Genomic DNA, 20,792 nt, shown 5'->3' on the forward strand with positions numbered 1-20,792 from the left:
GAATGTTAGACAATGAGGTAAATCAAAGAAGTTTTGGGTCTTTCCCACAATCAGAGGGTGAATGTTTTGTTGATAAATTTGGTCTCGTGCGGTGTTTTACAGATCGATTTTCGGCAAAGTTATAATCTTCCTGATTTTCAATTAAGCTTGATTTCAACTGGCTAATTTCTAAATGACTCATCGGTAATGAATGATGAGAATTTCCCTTCGAAAAGTCAACTGTACCGGAGACATTCGTGATTTACCAGTAGGAGGTTGATTTGCTTTCAGAAACGATAGATTTCTTCAAAGCATAAACAAATCGAAGTATGTGTGGCTTGACGGAGATTCAAAATAGCCACCCTCAGGTAATTGACGGTAGTGGAAACAACAAATATAATTTAAAGAGAAGATTACGTGAGAGCTGATCGTTACATAACAGGAACTGTGTGTTCGTTGCATGAGGCGTCTTCACGTTCCAAGAACACGATTTTTTTTATAATAAAACTGATGAAAATGATACAAGTAGAGCATTATAAATTGGTGAGTGAAGCCGGACCAGTGAACATTTATCTGCAAGGTGTAGTTTGGCTCTCACCAGAAAAGCACACGTGTTTATATAATTGTCGTCAAACCAGCCGCCTTTGACAATTTGGTTTAATATTTGGGAAAAATTCAGGTTTGTCCAAAACTTTTTTCCTTTGTCATCTTCACCATTTGGAAAACTTCCTACGCTAAAAGGCATTTTATATATATTTTTTTTTCTATTTTATGCAAAAACATTCAGCCATACATCATGGTTTATAACAAAGGTGTCAAACAAGATATTTGGTTTCATTTTACGGGAGAGGTAGCTGTTTGGTTCAGACTCAATGATGTTAATGGCTCACGTTAATGCCTTTTGGTAAAACAAATCAATTGAACTTTGCTCTTTCATAGCAGACTTAAGTGTGCGCTTGGATTTTGTGCGAAGTAAAAGAACAACCTTCTTTGACATTTTCAGTCTATCAATTATTGTTGGTTGTTGGTCAGGCGTGATAGATACACGGAAAAGTGGACAGAGAAGTGTCACTGGTACTTGAAGCTAAAATTACGCAATACCTTATTTTGATCGTTCGAAAATTTGGCCAAACACGAACAAACACATAAATAGGTAATTTCGAATTAAAAAGAGTTGAAAAACATCAGAGTAAAAACAATCTGGCTTTTCATAGTCATGTATAAATAACCGTAACACCGAAACCAGCTGATCGTCAAACTGCGATTTTATCTAAAGTTTTGCGTGCATTAAAGAGAATCAAAGACAGATTTCATCAATAAAGTGCTAGGACATCCGTACAGTAAGATGGTTTCTCCAGCTAAATGTATTGATCTTTTGTACAAGCACATTAATGGAAAAATTAGTGAAGATAAAAGCTTAAATTGAATTATGTGTGTAAAGTACGTTTTTGTCCATTTGCCGGCCCGAATTTGGGTAAATATTTTAACAGAAAGGAACAGAAGTATCGAATATTGCTTTAAAATGGAAAATCGAATTGAAAAGTATCGTCTTAGATAGCCATTTTAAACACGTTTCGACTCCCTTCTTCAAGCCACTCAAACCTTAACTGTCTCAGTTATAAGCGTCATAAAGTGCATTGTCAGCTCACGTTAAAGATATTCTCCTTCCCAGATCTGAGTTTCAAATGATTTGCAACTCATTTCAAAAATATTTTTCTCTCTTAAGTATCTCGCATATGGTAGTGTGACCGACAGCTATTCACGAAACACTATTATGCAATATTAGTTACATTGATTTCCCTTGCAAGGATTAAAAATTCTAGGCTGTTTCTCAGATAGTTATTGTCTGTTTGTCAATTCGCGTCAAGGTGACTCGCTTCCTTTTTACGTATATCACGATCAGTAGCAGACTCAATCCATTAATTTCAGGATATTAAAATGGCTTTGATGTTCGGCACGTGAACGCTTACTGTCTCAAGTAAATTCTCGATAGATCAGTTTCTTGAAAGCGAGCACATCATTTTCTCATATTAAAAAGAAAATGACCTCGAAAACAAATTAATTCTCAATATTCCTCTTCTGTCGCTTCATACTGATACTAAGATGTGCCCGATAGGAATCAAGATACAAATTTTGTCTTATCTTTTTTTCAGGATAACGTAATTTTTTTCATTTAAAAATTCGTTTTGGCGTGGCGGCCGTTTTGTTAGGAGGACAGGAGCTGTAGCAGTTATGTAACTTCTGCATCTTGCACGTGAACGGTTGAGTTCATCACAACCTGGCACTTACGTAACTTGTGATGATTGCAAATCGCGCTTAAAAAATAGTTTTGAGACGAGTAACACACAAATAAATGTCAGTGGCGGAAAAGTTCCCCGCTGCAAATTCAAGACTTAATGAATAAAAAGAAAAAAAAATTGTTAGGATGAAAATGTCACTTGCTTCGCATTTGTGGCTTCAATTAACAATTTCCTCTGTATGGTGAAATTAACATTTAAAAATAAGTCTGCATAAAAATTGACTCTTATGGCCGACTCATTCCATTTTTTCGGCAACAAGTAAAAGGTAATTACAAGGAAAGATGTTTTTGGAAATAAACGGTGGTTTGAAACTCGGACAATGTAAGATGCGCCGATTCCTTTACGATATAATATCTATCGTTTTAATCTCGCTTTTTTTTTTCTTTTTTCTTAAAAAAAATATAATAACAATGAAAACATCCAAAATAGCAGTGTTGAGACATTCTACGAGAGAGCCTCAAATTAATTAGTTGAAAACCAGAAAGTCACAAAAGATAATTAAAAAGTTAAGGTGCATTTGCGTTTGAATATACTTTTCAGAGGGTAAAATTTTGAAAAAAAAATATATATATATATAGCCCACTAGCCCCACCCCGTTATGCAAGACCACAAGCTTACGACTGGGGAAGATTTTGGTTCGATTAAGGTTTGAATTAAAATGATCATCTGCGCCCTTCTCACTTATGATCTAAAAACAGATTCAGTTTGATTAAAGTGTGTTTACTCTTTTTTCACCCTAACTGACAGTTCCGAAAAGTTTTATTCGTAATGATTAAATAAATTAATGTCAGGAAAACAACATATCTAGGCAGGTACAAATCCCCTAAATATTGTAAAATTTTCAAGTTTTGTATAACTTTCTTTGAAAATTTGCCTTTGTTTTTATCACGAAAAATTCTGACGTTAGGCCGTAAACACTGCTACGAAAGTTTGGTCGGTTCATCGGTTCATACAAACAAATTCGAACCACTTTGGTAATGTGCAAATTTGCAAAAAATTTTAATGTAGCATGAAATGAATTTCAATTTCGACGTTGCCTCGAGTTTTATGGGTGCATCTTAAATTCTTTAGCTGGTCTTAATTACAGCAACAGTAAAATTGAATTTTCAATCACGTGCCTTTTTCGATTAATGCACGTGTAGGCTATACTAAACCTCACCATTTCTTGCCGAGGAAAATTTCTTCATGTGCTAATTTTTCCACTCAGAATTTATGTGTTTATGGCTACACTGTTGAATTCCATAATTAATTCCAGTTTTCTTCATTTACGATAGGCGGTAAGATCGAGAAGAAATTTTCACGGAGTTCTTCATAATCGACTGAGATACAACAACCGACTTTGTTTTCGAGCTACTTTTCAAGAAACTTTTCACTATTCTTTTCCAACGAAATAACCGATGAAATTAATGGTTAAGACAGCAGAATAGAAGCTGCTTATGAAATGATAAAATTGGTCGACGGTATGAAAATATAGTTACAAAACATACGATCGCAGAATTGTGCGTGACCGACAAAACAGTTTTAATAACATATAAAAAAAAACTTAAATTTCCTCAACAGTTAGGCAGCCGGAGAGATGTTTTTTGAGATTGAAATTAAAAAAATGATAATCCTTAAATGTTGTTCTAGGCTTGTTGATGCTGTAAGGCTTGAAAATACCGGCGGCAGTTTACTGCCCGGCTTACGCTCAAACGGTGTAAGCTAACAAACTCTGCTGTTAGTTTCGCTTATAATGTTTTGACTCCAGGGATGTTTTGAAATTTAGGGCATCTTCACTAGGGTTCAAAGTTTAAAAAAACATGTTATTTATTTTCTTCTTTAATAAAAACAAACTCATTGAAAGCTGTGTGAAACTTCAGGGGCCGTTTTCATCAATTAGACAAAGAAATGGGGATTTGAAAACAGTTAATAATTGCATATGTAACGTACTGCTCTTGGCTGGAGATGTTTGCAACATAAACAAATTTTAAAATTCTGTATTATAAATTCTCTAGTAACTATATAACACTGCGAGATTAAAAAAATCCCAAGATTTATTTTCATTTCGAAAAGTTCAGTTTTTACATGGGAGTATTTGGGTAAACCACGAGAAGAATTGCATATCACTGCGGTTGTTAAGCAACAGAGATTACATTTTCAAAATATTCGAACTGAGATATTTAAGTATGTGTTACAAATATATATAAAAAAAATAATAATTAGTGGAACATCTTTTCGAAAAAAACCTAAACGGTCTTTTTTCAACTCTCTTATTTTCAGCTCTCGACGTGTTCTTTACTTAACGTAATGATATTTTTATCGATCCTTTTTTGCAGACCGAAAGCCGTTTGAAAACCTCCTGAGGGCGTTCATGTTAAAAATTCAAACGTTCAATTTCTGTCACGTGCAGTTCTTCGTGACATTCAAAACACTGACACTGACGTCTTTTTTTGAACAAAGTTTCTGTTCAGTTTCTCGATTAAAATACTTCTTCTCCTTTTTTTTTCTTCTTTTCCACAAAAGCCAAACGTCAGCTTCGCAAGGTTTGCTTAGTCACAACTTTCATAAATTCTCAATTCATACGCCTTCAATCAGCAACGTTTTCAGGCGAACTTGGAGTTCCGCCTGTCATTGTCGTCGCAAGACACCACTTCGCGCGTTGAATACAGTTCAAACAATTCATCCCAGAATTTGTTGATGTCGTGGATGTCTTCACAATCCACCTTATCTGAACGGTTGTTCACCTTTCTTGTCAGAAATACAAGACCATTGTGAAGAAGGTGCAAGTTATTACGATCATGTAGGTCTCCAAGTATCATGAGTGGGTTGTGTTTCCAATCAAGCGCCTTTTCTTTGATGCACTTAATAGTCTTCTTCCATCGGCTGTCTTTCTTTTGCGGCAATGGAACAAAATAGTGTACCTCTTCCAGCTCGAGTGACCATCGAACTTTTCTGGGCTTCTCTGAAAAATCATCCTCTTGTTCCTTGCTTTGAAGTTCTTTGGCCTCTTGCTTTGGTAACTCCATTGTGATTGATAATCGTCTTTTGAAATGAGAGTTTGCTAAGTAGGGCTTCAACTGTTAGGTGATCGCAGAGGGACTAAATATACATCAATACGATCGATCACTTTTAAATGTAAGCACAGCGGTTTAGGTTTCAATCGTACTTTCACTATGTTACTCAAATCCTATTGGATGCTATAAATAAACAATTTGAGTGAATGACTTTTTGAAGACAGATCGTTTGTTCTCGCCACAAATAACGGACAAATAATTTTAAAAACACGGATAGGACCATTGAGAGTTCTTCCTTTGCACCTGCTCGGTCACCGGAAGACCTCGTAGTAATGACGTTAGCATAGCGCCCACAAATAAAGACATGCAACTTAACATGCACAAATGAACTTTAAATTTTGACATTATCGAAAAAAATCGTTTTATTTTTTGTTCCGCCAAAATAAAACTTTTATCTTACAAAATTATACGACTTAAAATATCTGGCTTACTCACTTAATACGACTTTACCCGCATCTTAGAGAAACAGCTTATATTTAATTATTGTTGCTATAGTACTTCGGTTAAAGTTCGCATAATTTTCAACTTTAATTTTAGAGCGATATGCGATTGGCCTAACTCTTCCGTTTTGCATATGTGTTCATCCTTTCTTGGAAACAGGCGTTACTATAAAAGCGCTCATAATAGCAAATGTTAATAGCAAGTCTTGATTCTTTACAGTTACCGACCACTTCACACCTTGAAAAGTCCTCTTATGGACAGTTATATCTCGATCTGTTCTACCGACATTTGAACTACTTTTATTTAGATTCCCATCGGCGCAGGCTTCATTTCGAAACAAAGTCCGGATATTATTAAACTTTATGCTTCTTTGTGCAAGGAATATCTCTAATAGGCTTCTCTTCTTCTGTCTGTGTGAAATATTTTCGTTATGTTTGCATGATATTCGTAAAAATTTCAGACATTTTATTCTTTATTTCGCAGAAATTTCGCGCGTTTTGTCCTTCGAACTCAAAACAATTACATCATAATTCTATTTTTGGATGATATTCATGTCCTTATTTTTCTAAGAAGAAATTTAATCCTGCGGAAACTTCACAAAACGTCTCCTCATTGAAAAGCACCCACCTACACCCTTAGATAATTAATTTCAAATCGCCTTCCCTAATTAATATTTACCTGTCGCTATATTTTCATTTCTCAAAATGCTGGAAAATTGGGGTTTTTATTTATCATTTCATGGTTGAGGGTTTTTTGTGACTACTTTGTGTTCAAGTTACTTGTAAATTAGATGGTAACTGTAGAATTCGACTTCCGCTAAAAAAATTCCGTGTTCACTCTTCGCTTGCGACCCTGGAACTTTTGCTCAATGCGCGTTTCTCTTGCTTCCGGTGTCCACTAAGTAATACCACAACGAATTGGTGATCAAGTTGCCTTCTTTCAAATTAATAATTTGAAGGGCTGTCATCGAAACGTGTTATTATGACACAAGTTTAGCAAGATTTAAATAAGAGATCGCAACAGAACTCATGTTATTATTGGAATAAACTAATAAAAGGTATACATTTTATTGCTTTTGTTAGGGTCAGATAAATTATGGCGGCATAGTTTTGGGCAGATAAATGCTGAAGTCAGAACATGGAGCATGATGCCGGTATAATTAATGAAGGTTAAAAAAATTCGGCGATTCCTTCAACAAGACTGAGATAAAAATAATAACATTGAACCTTCTTTACCGAAATTAGATTGGTGGGGAGCAGATAAGTTGAGCGGCACTTAAAAGCTATTATTTTGAATTAGTAAATTGAACCCAGAGTAACACAAACCTTGTCACCGGCAAACTTAAACGCAAATCGAGTGAAGAACTCCTATTTTAATCGCCTTAGTTTTAGGTATGACCTAACTTTGTAACTGGAATTTTGTAAATATTAAAAAAATAATTTAGATTTGTAATTAGGACGTAAAATATAACTTAGTTCTAAATGGGAAGTTTTGTAAAATAAGACATGCAGTTTTATCTTATGAATTAATAAAGACTATTATTATTGTTATTATTATTTTTGATTGGACATGAGGAAAAATTTTGAGCATAGTTTTCGGCATAATGCCATATTTTCAGGGGACGGCCCTCAAAAGTGTATTGCTCAAATCTTAAAGCATAATTTATTCAACCCTAGCTTTTGCAAACGCAAAAAAATAATGTAGATGGCTTTGAGATGTTTTTCCAAGAATGTCTAAGTGCAAGAAATATCTCAGTTATTCAAAATTTAATAATGTACGTCATGTATCTCCCTGACTAATAAAAAAATTTCGTTTGGTGAGCTAATAACTTGTTGGAAAACTGACTTTTGTGAGCCTTGTGATTCATACCACAGTTTTTTCGTGTTCTTTCAGTTTTACGCCGGTAAACTAATAGAAAATGCTGTCTGGCCCTAATCAAAGTGTATCATTAACACGATAAAGTGAAAGATCACAACCTAAGACTTCCATCATGAGTGACAGAAACTGTTTTCTATGAAAGTATGCATTCATAGTCTTTTTTCTAGTTTTCATCAATGCTAATAAGAGCCCAACGAATAAAAAAAAGATTATTATTCAAAAATTATTGAAATTAATCGATTGCCTTTGCCTACCATCACGCTTTTTGATTAATATATGACGTGTACGCTAGAAAACTAATATCTTTAATAAAAAGAGTATTTATGGAATTGTGGGCAAAATTTGAGAAACGAGAATTCATGTTCTCCTGGCATCTCGGAAAATGAGAGTGATCTTAAAATAACCCTTTCAATTCCAAGATCTCAATACTGATTTTCCTTATCGTCTGTAATACCTTTAAATTAACTTTAATTTTTAGAATTGGTGTGAAATTAACTTAAACCTTCTATTTGTTTTGTTTTTCTACATTCCATCTGCTATCTGCTTGATATTGTTCTGATATCATGATTGCAAAGAGAAATTTCGGCGTTCTCACTCATGGGGTGATGACGATATCTCTTGGCTTAACCGTCTCTTGCCAGAGTTTAAAATGCTTTTCGAAATGTAGTAATCAAAACGACCGAGTAGACCAAAAAAAAATATCACAAGCAGACATTGAGAACTCAAAGCAGAAGCAGGTAAACTGACTGAAGCGGGGGAAAACGCAGGAGACCAAGTCGATTCTACCCTATTGGTTAAGACAGTGGCGGAAGTTTATCCAGACCAATCACAGAGAGAATTAATTACGCATTATGCATTGTACAATTTTTTTGTCATTACGCGTCTGTTTGGGTCACAGAGGCTATTCCGCAGCTTCTCACAAGATGTTTGCCTTGCAGTGGCAGGGTCTCTTTGTTTAACGCTTTTTTTCCCTTTTTTGCGGCTAATTTGTTAAGGCAGGCTGGAACTCGACAACAAAATGAGCCAACAGAGACGCAGGCAAAGAAACCAGGCAAATGAGTGTTTCAGTTTGCGAGAAGTGCGGAGGTTCTTTGACCACCCCTATCAATCATACAACATTCAGTGTACGTAAGATAGAGCCCACGGTTCGTTGTCAACGCAACATATTGATCTACGCGCTCGTATCACACCTGCTGTATCATAAGAACGAATTCTCCTGATACTTCTAGGATTGGGTTTGCGGTTACGTCCAATTATTACTTCGACCTTTAAAGATGGGTGACGTCGGTCTAAACCAAACATGTCTTCAAGGAAGCTATTATACATAAGCACGTGGCATTTTAAAGACAACACGTGCAAACGTGATCGACTGAGACTAGAGTGGGTTGAAGCAGCACTTCAAGAGACATTACTAGAAAATTGAGAAGAAGAGACAATAGAATAAAGCTTTGTGGCACGGTTCTCACCGTCTCTTGTTGCAGCGTGGACTGCTCAGCGTTTCCTCCGGTGACGTGATCCAATGATAAATTGAAGTCTTCTTATTTCGAGGCACCTTTTGCACAAATCCTATAATAGAAATACAACCATGCCAACTTGAAAATGTAATTTTTGCTGCAGTTGGTTTAAAGAGCGGAAAGGCTGGCGAAAAAAAACTTGCCGTGGACATACACCTCTCCAAAAGAACATCGAAATTAAGAAAATATATGCAGATAAACGACACCTGATATATGCACAGAATAAACAGGAAGTCTTGACTCGCATCCATGTGTAAAGAATCGAGTTTCCTTTTCATTTTGTTTATGGTTTAACTCCGTGTTATTTCGAGTAATAAATATATATTTTTTCTTTCAAAAGGTATGCATAGGTGGCGCCTTGGCTCCCCAAACGCGTTTAAGGAAGTGCAGTGTCATAAAATGGTTTGGCTGTTTTTGTTTGGAGACCATAAAAGGACCTAAAAGAATTGATTAGGAACGATCGATTTGAAAGGCGTGCAGAAGGAGCAAAGATGCATTGACTCAATGATATAATATAAGCTTTGAAATCAGAATAAGGCTTAATTTTCCAAAGAAAAGGTTATAATTCGATTTTTTTAAAAAGCAAAACTTACTATTCTTTTCAAAAACGTGACTATGCAAACGTCTGATTCCATAATTATCACATTTAAAGAGAAATGTATTTCCATTTACGCCACGTGCATTGATGACTCATACGTACTCTGTAAGTTGATAATTCCAGAATGATTGGTTTTTTTGGGGTGGTTCGCTTATACGTGACTTTGCTTGAATTTTCGTGGCTAAAATGCCGAAACCACGCCAACGAATAATATTTTTGTTATTCATGAATGTTTCATTGCAGTGGCAACCGCGGCGTATTTACTTTTTTGAGCGATAAGATCAAGAGATGTTTCTGATGTGTCACGATTATAAGGCCGTATTAGATCTTTTATCCTGGCTTTTGAGAAAATAAATGTTGATCCACACTCTATATTTCTTAGCCGGTTTTTTTCCTTATTTCCCTGAATAAAAAGTATATCGTCAATATATGAATGTGGGAGAGGAATTGAGCTATCGATGTATTTAACGCCTGTAGAATTTGACGAGTGCAAGAATACAAAACGGTTCACATATTTAATCAGAGGGAGTTAATTGTTATTGAAAGTAACAGAATATTTATTTTTCTCTTCTAATCTCAATATAAAGCATTGTAAAATGAGACTTGACAACTTAAAAAAAACAGAAGCGTGATTCTTTTCCTGCGGGAAGTTAACAATACTATTTTTAGCGCTTGGGGGCGAGCCGATTTGTGATACGCCAACCACACACGAGCCAATGGAAATTAGGCAGATTACGGCTTATTAAAAGCAGCTCCGTTGCTGATAAACAGAGAACAAACTACGGCGTGCCCAGTTGACGAGCGCAGACGCGTCGCGAACGAAGATCAGTGAGAATCAGCGGGGAAATTGTTTCGCTAAAATGTCAAGAAGATCATTATCCTTGCCGGGTAGGCCTTCCAGACTTTCTATGATAGAGAAGAAAATGCCGTTAGCAGAACGAAAAAAAGTGCATTGGTCAACGGATTTGGAGGAAGTTATTTATTTCTCTCCCGACTCTATGATCAGGAGGCCCCGGGATGTTTCAGGAATGAGGTCCTTCGATCGGCGAGTAAGAATGTTACGTTCAAGAAGCGTTTCGGTGAACAAGCGCTTGCCTCTAAAAGCGACTCAAACTTTGACAAGAAGTTTTAACGACGTGAATTCGATGCTGATTCGCACCGGAGTGAATATCCTGTCGCATCAATTGGAAAGACTAAGAAGCCGAAGCGACAGCTTGGAAATGTTCGATCAACAGAGCAACAATCGATGGAATGAACTTTTAGCGTTGTACCAGAAGCAAATGAGGGATCAGCTGGCCCAACAGGAAGAAGCATGGGTCTGAATTGAAACGAGTTTTCATTTCGAGTCTACGTTGATATTGCTGTGGAATCGTGACCATATTTGGCCATCAGATGAAGCGTGGGTAAACGCATTTCGCAACGGTGACGAAAGTGGATCTCAGTGGATGGAGTTGAATTTCGAACCAATTCGTGGGAGATGAAAGAAGCTTCAGGAACAGATGGAAAATGTTTACATTTTAGCAAAAGATCGATAGGAAGCAGACCCGGTGAACTGAACTTTGCACTTCGATGACAAAATCGCATATTGACATATCCTGCTTTTAATGACATGATTTATCACCGTCAAGTAAATCATTTTTAAGCTTTTATTGGTACAACAACATAAGATAGATAATTGAATTTTGTACCTAATGTATTCAAAATTTTAAATTTACACTTAGAGTTCACATTAGCATTGGTAAGTTTGATGAATCATTTTCTCAACGTTTACTTGGGCTTCTGTGCCCTAGTTGTGTTTCCAAAGAAAATTATCATGCGTTTATGTCTTGCGGTCGATTAAAAGGAATGATGTAATCTAAATGCTATTTTAAAAAATGACTTTGCTAGAACACTTTTATAAATCTTTATCAGTTTTAGAAGGAAAGTACATCAATATTGATGATGTGTTGCGAAATTTTGTGGCTGCATACATAATTTGTTGTCAGTGGAAAGTATGAATTTACCGCTAGACCTTGCGATGAAATTTGTTTTTGAGCGCTAGCTATAGCTGTTAGCTAATAAATAATTGTAACCCTCAAAGACGAGGTTTTTATAGTTGATCATCGAAGCTCAGATTTAGTGCCAATCTTGTTATGATTTCTACAGAACGTCTCTGTACTGTTCATTCAATAATGTAGTGTCTGTCTGCAGAAAATAAAATGCTTCACAATACTGTACTGGATTTTTTGTGGAAGTGTGGAGAAATTCCTCTAAAAATGGTCTCTGGTTTAGTCGCATAGTTAGAAGTCTTGCCAAAAAATTCCAGGCAAGCAAAGGAGACGGCAGAATTGCTCAACATAAACATACTGAAATGTTCTGTTATAATAAATTATTAATTTCTATCCCATGACAGAGGGGGGTCACAAGCCTTGTGAAAACCCCCAATCTTTGCAACGCCCTTAAAGATAGCGAATGGTATAAACATCTTAATTGTTTTGGTTTCTTTATCATCACCATCGGTGAATACGGACGAATCAAGATGATTCGACTGTAATCGAAGATTCCGTTACGGTCATGTAACTAATTTTTATGCACAGTGCCATATCAGGTAATTGGAAAAGTTTTTTTTTTCGAGACTTCTAGAATCAGCTCAAAATATCTCTTTCTGGTTATGGATGTCAAAGTCTTCTTCAGAAGCCGCGCCCATAGAAAATGTGATTAGGTTCACTTGATTTCCGCTTACAAACAAAATAAAAATGTGAAGGGAGCTGTTTTTTTTTGTTTTGCTCCGACCAGTCAATATCCACGGGGTCACTCAAGTAAAATTATGATCTTATAATAATAATAATATTCGGTGTTTGACTTAGACGTGGTCCAGTCAAGGTCAATAATCTTGAAGTATTTACGCCTGTTATGTTTAAGGTTTTGATAGCAGCAGCTAAAGAATTAAGCTCGAGTTATTCAAGTTTTACATTTGCAAGAGGATCTCAATGAGATGATGGCTTTTATCAGCTAACGGTGAAGATTTTGCCAATTATACGACTGACGGTCAATTAATTTTTTTTGAGTTTACTTTCTTTACGACCTCCAGTAAGATTTATCAACTTTTACGTCCAAAGACTACGCCTTTATGGCGTTTTACAGGTAACGGTTGTCACCATTGAGTCCCTCTTGAAATCCATGTGAATCCCATTCGTCCTCATCTGACCTCGTTCCTTTTTTTTCTTCCCTTTATTTTCTTACACTTAATTGAATTTTTGCTCTTTTTTAATAGTGGTTTCTGTCGGTGACGATATGATGCTTTTTTCACGGCGCAGAAAGAGGACGCAGAGCTCATGCAACGGATTTCTAAAAATGTCATGTTTTGGTATTTTAATCAATTGTTTGTATTTCAAGGTCTATTAGTCACCACAGTTTATATCTTTGGGAATTTATGATGCTGACCTTGGCCAGGACTAACTAAAAATATACAATTGTACTATTGCAATAAATCATTTTTCTAATTCTTTCCCAAGGGCTTATCAAGGAATATTTGCTTTCCGAGTTGGTTGTTTACATAAATCTCAATTGTTTGTCTTATTGCCTTCCCCATTAAGTGTCGGAAGTATCGGCTCTAGTCATGTGAGATCAGGAGATTTTTAAACGAAAATTTGTCAATAATTTATCGTAGTGGACTTTGAACGATAAAACCATCATAGTTACAGTTGCAGCAGCTGTGGGCTGCCCAGTCAGTTCGAAAATAAATCCCTTCGAGGTGCAAACTCTCAGAACCTCTGGCTTAGCGCAGGGAGTTTACCTCTTTCTGCTAATAGCCCAACAATAGGGTAGGCAAAATGAGCTTTATAATTTTTGTTGGTGGACGAGGAAAAGACGTCTAGTACCCGGACTTTTCGGGTACTAGACGCATACTTACACGGCATCATCGAAGGATATAAGGCCCTAAGTTTAGAGCTCATCGAGCGAGAAGATTCTTTCTCTAAACAGCCTAGAGTATCGAAAAAAAGTTTCAGCAACATGAAATATAAAGAACATGGAAACCAGTAAGTGCATAGAGGATGATACACGGGCAAGCGTAGATATGGAGTTTCTCTTCGAGTGTTCAATTGGATATGTCACGAGTGAGAACAGCGAACGGGTGAGATATCGTGTTGAAGGGAAAAGAAATTCCATATCTACGAGCAACCATGTATTGTTTTGTTCATGATATAAACACCATAGGCCCTTACTAACAGGGAAATTCTATAAACGACCTTCGATTGAGAATGGTGAACGCTTTGACATTCATTTATCAACCTGACAGGGTGGCGCGAAAGGCGAGTGACGTGTCAGCAGCTGATTGGTGATATCAAACACACATAAACAATTATCGTAATTTACACTTGTTCCGTTACAACTTTTCTCAGGGCTGGAAATACTTGTAGATCACCGCAGTTTATATGATAAATGCAGTTTGTTTAACTTACTCCTGTTGAGGCATTGATGCCTTGGTGCAGCCCAAAAAACAAAAAGGAAACAGATTTTAACTCCTAGAAGTTTTTAATGAAGTGTCGAACTTAATTTGAGATTGCAATGATTTTACTTCAATACGCTTTCTGTGATTGGTCCAGAGATTTAGCGATGCCACTTAAACCCCAGTCAGATGCTTAATTAGAACAATTTGTGACTTCTTCACCGGCGTTTTCCCGTCCACATAAGTTCACATGTTTTCGATTCGAGTTTTCATTGGCTCCCCGGGGCACAAAGATGATTCAGCTGGTCAAATATATGTGTACAAGATACTCAACCAGATTTGCAACCTATTACTGGAACGGTGATAGATGTGGTTGTCATTACTTGGAAAAACCGATTGCTACGCTTTTTAGTTTTAAGGCGTGTTTTGTTGGCGCTCAAGACCAGAAGGTAAGTTTGCCTTCGATATATTAAAATTTTTAGAATTAAGTGAAGTTTTTACAAAGAACACAACGCAAAGCCAGTAAACCGAAAAGAACTTTTTGCACGCGATGATACCGTGTTTGTACCTAAATAAAATGGGGGGCCGGACGCGAAAAACAAGATATGCACGCAATGCACACCAATAAACCACAAAGAGCTATTTGTCCACGCAGATACTGTGTATTGTAACTAAATAAAATGGTAGGAGGCTGAACGTAAAAATAGATTGTAAGAGGAGATCGCTGTCATCATCTACTGAAACCTTTGTTCATTCTGATACTGTGCAAACCTTTCCATTTGACGAGTGTGGGAGAGAAATGAGTTTGTGTACGACAAGAGATTTATTGAAAAGGTAAAGAAAATATTATAATTTGCTTTCTGCGAAGATTTGGGCGAAGAAGGCAGAAAGGTCAAAGAGAAAAAACATCCAGCAATGGATGATGGTATTCTATGGTAACCTTTCAGAAGAATTCGAGAGCAATTAATTCAATATTTACAGGGCGCCAATGTTAGAACGATTTGAAAAAAAAAACTCATTTGTGCACGGGCAATAGCCAGTGTATTGACATATTTCCTCATTTTTACCATTCAATAGCTAGTAACCTTGAGAACATTCCAAATTGAACAACTGAAATTAGGCTTTAAGCTTTTTTTTATTAAATAGATCGGTGTTAACATTTTTAACTACGTATTCATCTACTTGCAGTTGTCTCGATACACAAGTAATTGGATACTTATGCTGTATAAATAATAAATCTAACGGACTTCTGTGCCTCAATAATCAGCCAATAACATCATATTTTACGAAGGTAAACTAATGTATTACGTGATGCAATCAACCGTAAGAAAAACTTGAAGTATTAACTGAGCTATTTGCATTCATATCGGAAGTTTTTAAACGGAGTTTTTCTCCGATTGTGTCTTTCTTAGCATAGTTTTTGTCACCTTAATATAAATAACTTCGACTTTTTATTAAAAAATGTGGCACCAGTCGGCACAATTTTTCTTTTTTACAATTATTTGCATGCTAAATAGCTGTAAAAATATTTTCGACATCATTACAAATAGGTGGCCTCATTAACGTTATTTGAGAAACAGTTTCATTTGCTTGAGGCCATTAAACTCAGATCCAAACAGGTGAAGGCCACTAGTTATATCTTGTCCTCCTCTGATCCAAACTTTTTACCCGAAAAAACCTCCAGCTAGGGATTGAATTTGTATGACAAATATCAGTTTGAAACCAATTTCCTTTTCTAGGGTAATTTCTAGAGCAATTCCAAACCGATTTTTTTTTTCTGATACGAAAATACTATGGGTTACCTTATGATTTTTTTTCACGAGAGAAGGCTGGATAACGGATGAAATCGTGTAGGGGATGAGATTGTTCGAGAGATCTTAACAATGACGGTTATTTGGGCGTCAAAGTGCTGGAGAGAGGACGTGAATGAAGCGATTGAAAGCCATCTCCCCCCTTCACGCCCCCTCAATGAAAGGAATTTTTCTTTCCATGCATACAGCTCCCTCCCCCATCGTCATCACCATCCATTGGAATCGCCTATCAACGAAAAAAGCATTTCTTACTTAACTAACTCTGTTTATGAATTTACTACCGTCAAATAGATCACTAGAGGCTCCAAAGAGATTCCTTCAGAATGCTACCCATCTTGATAATCTGGATTTTTTACAGTTAAGTATGAGGGGCCATTCATTATAAACCGCCTGGGGAGGGGGGAGGGGGATTTTGGGGGAATTAAAAGAGGGGACAGAGGGGCGATCAGTGGTCGCTAACAGAGTATAAAGTGCGAAATAAATAATTGTGATCCGTTTTCATCAAATAAATACACATATGATATAAAGAGCTTTTTTTCAGTAGTAAACATTAAATAGAAAAAATGGTAATCTAACTTATATTTCCATGATTGGTAGGTTTAGAAGCTGAAGCGACCAACATCTGCAGAATCGAATGTGACGTGACTTTTAAAACCATTGGATGCTTCAAAGACTCGGTGAGAGTGTTATATTTTTGGTGGGCGAGTAGAGATCTAGATGTAAGTAACGAAGTAATGTGCATTTGTTTAAATTTTGTTTGTTAATTTGTCTGTTTTCAGACAAAGAGGACGTTGCCAAACTACATCTTAAACGAACGCGACCCGTCAATAAGAAACTATGGTGGTCGAAAAATTGAATGGTTCAATTGGAATGTATACATGCCAGGATTTGTTTGCCGCTGTGCCAGAAAAGCGATGGAGCAAGGCTACGATGTGTTTGGGGTTCAATTCTACGGTGAGAAGGAAATCTTGGATTGATTTTTATTTTGAAATCAAGTTCGCAGCCAACATGTTTTGAACATATCATATCGTTGAAAATCATTCCTTCATTTGACAAAACAAACGTTAATTCTTCGTTATTAATATTTAATCTTTTTGATCTCTTGTATTGAAGGCGAATGCTGGGCAGGGCACAAATCAAATAACGACTACATGTCCCTGGGTAGGGCAGAGGCAGACAAATGTTTAGGGGATGATTATAAACCATGTGGTGCATTCGATCGATTTTGCGTAGGAAAACAATGGAGCAACATGGTGTACGAGATCGGTGAGTTTTTGGCGTATGTAGATTGCCTCGCATTTAGTCTCTTTTGGCGTTACAGTTTGGAGGAGGGACCGTAAAGATGAGGACGATGACGCGGCAAAACTAAAGAACTAATGTTGGGGTAGAAGAATAGCTCAGGACGAGTATTTGCACATTTCTTAGTTATTCTCTGCAAAACAACAACGTGAAATCATCAACATTTGCTTGGTTTGAGGAAGGAGACCCCAACGGCCAATTACTTGAGTTTTGGAACTGCTCAACGATGCTCACTTACATTTTGATTAAGTTGAGGTGCGGCGCCGTAAGAGACATTTCACATTTCCAGCCATTCGCTGAATTCTAACCAGAAATATCAATTATTATTTAATAGATGTCTGCCTCAGCGTTTCCTTAATTCCTGACCGCTAAAGGTCACGTGATATCCTCTTGCGTAGACGAACGAGGCCCGGCGCGATAGGGACTGAGATTGACCCACACAGGCATCGATCTTGTGTTTCAGTTTCAATGCATCACATTCTTTAACTTCTCTTTAGTTGACACAACATGTAGCCTTCAATACGAGAAGGTTGGCTGTTTCAGGGACAGACACAGAAACCCGCGACCACTGCCAAATTACTTGATGAACGATCGCGATGTGTTCCATAAAAAATTTAGCGGGAAGCTCATCGACTGGAAGAACTGGGACACTTATCTCCCAGACTTGGCTTGCAGATGTGCCAAGAAGGCACAAGAAAAGGGCATGACCTTCTTCGGTTTGCAATTCTACGGTAAGTTATTCAAATTCCATTAAGGGTACAGCATCTAGAAACTTCTAAAATATCAAGCCATCAACGTGATACAACGTGATCTTTGGTTCTGCTTTATTTCGCTCCATAATTGGTCCAGAAACCCCGCGCCACTCTTTCAACCAATAAGAAGTAAACCTAAAACCAGACACAACTTGGTCGCCCGCGTTTTCCCGCACTATGGGCAGTTTGGTTGTTTTTACATCGAGTTCTCATTGGCTGTTAAGGGTTTTTTTTTTCCCTCTGATTGGCTGTTATGATTTTTTTGGTTTTGGTTTTTACGACACTCAATCGAAAAGCGCTCTAAAGTTACCTACATCCCAGCTTTTAGCCAAGAAATTACTTCTTTTAAGCAACTTTATGCTCTTGGATAGGGGTACAGTCTGCTAAGATCTTTTCTATTCCAGGATGCGTTTGCTTTGAAAATCTGTACATTCTGTGTAGAAAGGATATAATTCTTAAGCGTATATTTGTTCTTCTGTTTAAAAACAGGGGAGTGCTGGAGTGGAGACGATGGTCATAACACGTTTGCCTTGGATGGCCTACACAAGGCCTGCACTGACCAATGTTATCAGCCGTGTCGGCGCTACAGCAAATCCTGTGTCGGACAAAACTTTGCAAACTATGTCTATAAAATAAGTGAGCAGGATGGGTTTGCTAGAATATTTCAATTTCTAATGAAATGACAGAACTCGTGGTCTGTTAGCAGTTAAAATCTATTTGCATATTTTAGTGAGGAAACATAACACATATTTCAGGAAACATTGCACATATCCCATATAGCGAGAAGCTTTTCACACATGTGCCCATGTCGTATTAAAAAGGTTGAACCATAATCAAATATTGTTAGAGTACTTCACCGTTGCCTGGGCTTTCAGGTTCATTGAAAAGTCTCGCAATATTTTCACGTCCATTTTCAATTTTCACGTTCGATCTTACCCAATCAATTTAATTTCTTTGAATGTTGATTGTACAAAACAACTAAACTAAATCGCTCCATCTTTTCTTTTTCTCTCTTTTTCTTCTAACCTACCTAGGTCTACTGATTAAGAGAGCGACAAATGTGAGATTGAAGTTGAGGCAGTTGGTTGCTTCAATGAGGTGCGAAATGATCGAGCTTTGGGCGAAGAAATCTACAACGAAGTGGACCCATCCAGCTCAGTGTTTGCGGGGCATATGATAGACCCGAAAGACTGGAAAAATGACTTTCCTATGTTCCTCTGCAATTGTGCCCGTAATGCGAAGGCCAAGGGATACGATCACTTTGGTGTCAATAATTTTGGTGAGAAAACTAAAAAATTAGTTTTTTTTTACTATTTTTAAGCATTACACGTTTGAAGATACAGACAGACGGACGGATACGCAGGTAGTAGGTAGATGGGTGAGCAGGCAGGCAGAGAAACGGTAGACACACAAATAAAGATTGGTAACCAAGCAGCCAGACAGGGCGACAAATGGGTAACTAGGCTGTTAGACAGACAGACAGCAGGGTACAAAGAGAGCGGACGGACAGGAGGGTACTCAGACAGAGGACAGACAGGAGGGTACACAGACAGCGGAAAGACAGACCAGCAGGTAGACAGTCAGACAGACGAAAATGCAGATAGACGGACAGACAGACACAAAGCTGTCAGACTAATAAACCAACATTTTAAACTCATGGTTAGTAAGCAGTTAATAGTCGATGATAAATAGACATAAACACGGATAGACATAACAACAGACGACTTTCGAGGACATTAAATGGTTTAGACAAATTGGCGGATAATGAACTTAAAAAGCAGTTTATAACAGACAGACAGGCAGAGAAACAGACATGTTTTAAACAGATTTTTGTTTGATTCATATACTGGCAGATAAAAAAGTGTGTCTCTGGCCTCTGAAAAGGTTTCATTTAGAATATCTGCATTTTTTTAGAAATAGAACCAAAGTTTCGATCAATACGAGGTGTGGTCGAAAATCTAAACCATTTTTCCAGAGATCTTAAACATAGACTACTCATACTGTTTTAAAAATTCTTGCCTAGGGTCATGTTGGAGCGATGAAATTGCCGCAAGAAGGTACAATTTACATGGCGAATCTTCTCTCTGCTATGAAGGTGACACCAACAGCAATGGAGTTCCCTCTCCTCAGTGTCCACATGGCTCCATGCTGTGCACTGGCGGACCAGTGACTAATTACATTTACAAGATCGCGGAATCTGGAAAGTGATTTCACTAATTCTGGCAAGTGATTTGAAGCTGTTCCTTTAAAATATGCTAAGTAATTTATGATCATTTCATGGGATAGTCCGGGGTCGCCATGAGTGTCGTGTGCCACTTTGTCATTTGAAACCCATTTCTCTACAGACACACAGCAAAATGGAATCTATTTGAAAAATAAACAGCTTTCAACGAATTGTAGTAAGGAAAAAGTATTGGTGGGAGTTTCTTCATCAATTTAGAAACTTGTTCCTTGCAGAACAGATTGTAGAGTAAAACCCACTCAATTCTCGAAAGCCGAAGCCAACGACGTAAATGAATCTTTCCAATTGATTTTATCCAACGGGTGTTCTTTTTGAAATTTCAGTTCCGACTTCCTTACTTTGGGGTGCGTTCCAGGGACATACAATATTTTTCACACAACAGTTGGAAAATCATTTTCACAGCTGACGAAATGTATATAAAGTCCATTGTGAAAAGAGTAATAAATTATGTAGCAAGCGGGATTTACTGAGTTGTCTTATAGTTTTAAAACACAGA

General features: G+C 37.1%; 3 protein-coding genes across 3 annotated transcripts; 2 read left to right on the forward strand and 1 right to left on the reverse strand.

Annotated features, from left to right (window-relative positions):
* The first annotated feature begins 511 nt into the window (after nucleotides 1-511).
* LOC113684897 (uncharacterized) lies at nucleotides 512-20,758 on the forward strand. Its single transcript, XM_089183815.1, has 11 exons — nucleotides 512-658; nucleotides 13,017-15,483; nucleotides 16,295-16,360; nucleotides 16,601-16,680; nucleotides 16,783-16,957; nucleotides 17,117-17,269; nucleotides 17,800-18,033; nucleotides 18,544-18,690; nucleotides 19,103-19,333; nucleotides 20,078-20,276; nucleotides 20,620-20,758. Exons 3-10 carry the CDS (start codon nucleotides 16,327-16,329, stop codon nucleotides 20,260-20,262), a joined length of 1,239 nt encoding a protein of 412 aa, XP_089039941.1. The 5' UTR covers nucleotides 512-658; nucleotides 13,017-15,483; nucleotides 16,295-16,326; the 3' UTR covers nucleotides 20,263-20,276; nucleotides 20,620-20,758.
* LOC149038655 (uncharacterized) lies at nucleotides 4,295-7,318 on the reverse strand. Its single transcript, XM_089183816.1, has one exon. It carries the CDS (start codon nucleotides 5,282-5,284, stop codon nucleotides 4,862-4,864), a length of 423 nt encoding a protein of 140 aa, XP_089039942.1. The 5' UTR covers nucleotides 5,285-7,318; the 3' UTR covers nucleotides 4,295-4,861.
* LOC113684904 (uncharacterized) lies at nucleotides 10,520-11,979 on the forward strand. The gene has a single exon (XM_027202321.2). The coding sequence runs from the start codon at nucleotides 10,624-10,626 to the stop codon at nucleotides 11,083-11,085; it is 462 nt and encodes a 153-aa protein (XP_027058122.2). The 5' UTR covers nucleotides 10,520-10,623; the 3' UTR covers nucleotides 11,086-11,979.
* Nucleotides 20,759-20,792: the final 34 nt, after the last annotated feature.

The sequence above is a fragment of the Pocillopora damicornis genome, chromosome 10 (assembly GCF_964200805.1).
Source record: "Pocillopora damicornis chromosome 10, jaPocDami1.2, whole genome shotgun sequence".
Lineage (NCBI taxonomy): Eukaryota > Metazoa > Cnidaria > Anthozoa > Scleractinia > Pocilloporidae > Pocillopora > Pocillopora damicornis.

Coding starts and splice junctions, on each gene's coding strand:
- LOC149038655 (XM_089183816.1), bottom strand. CDS start 5,284: ATGGAGTTACCAAAGCAAGAGGCCAAAGAACTTCAAAGCAAGGAACAA.
- LOC113684904 (XM_027202321.2), top strand. CDS start 10,624: ATGTCAAGAAGATCATTATCCTTGCCGGGTAGGCCTTCCAGACTTTCT.
- LOC113684897 (XM_089183815.1), top strand. CDS start 16,327: ATGCTACCCATCTTGATAATCTGGATTTTTTACA. Junction 17,270..17,799: donor CAACATGGTGTACGAGATCG/GTGAGTTTTTGG, acceptor ACTTCTCTTTAG/TTGACACAACATGTAGCCTT. Junction 19,334..20,077: donor CTTTGGTGTCAATAATTTTG/GTGAGAAAACTA, acceptor ATTCTTGCCTAG/GGTCATGTTGGAGCGATGAA.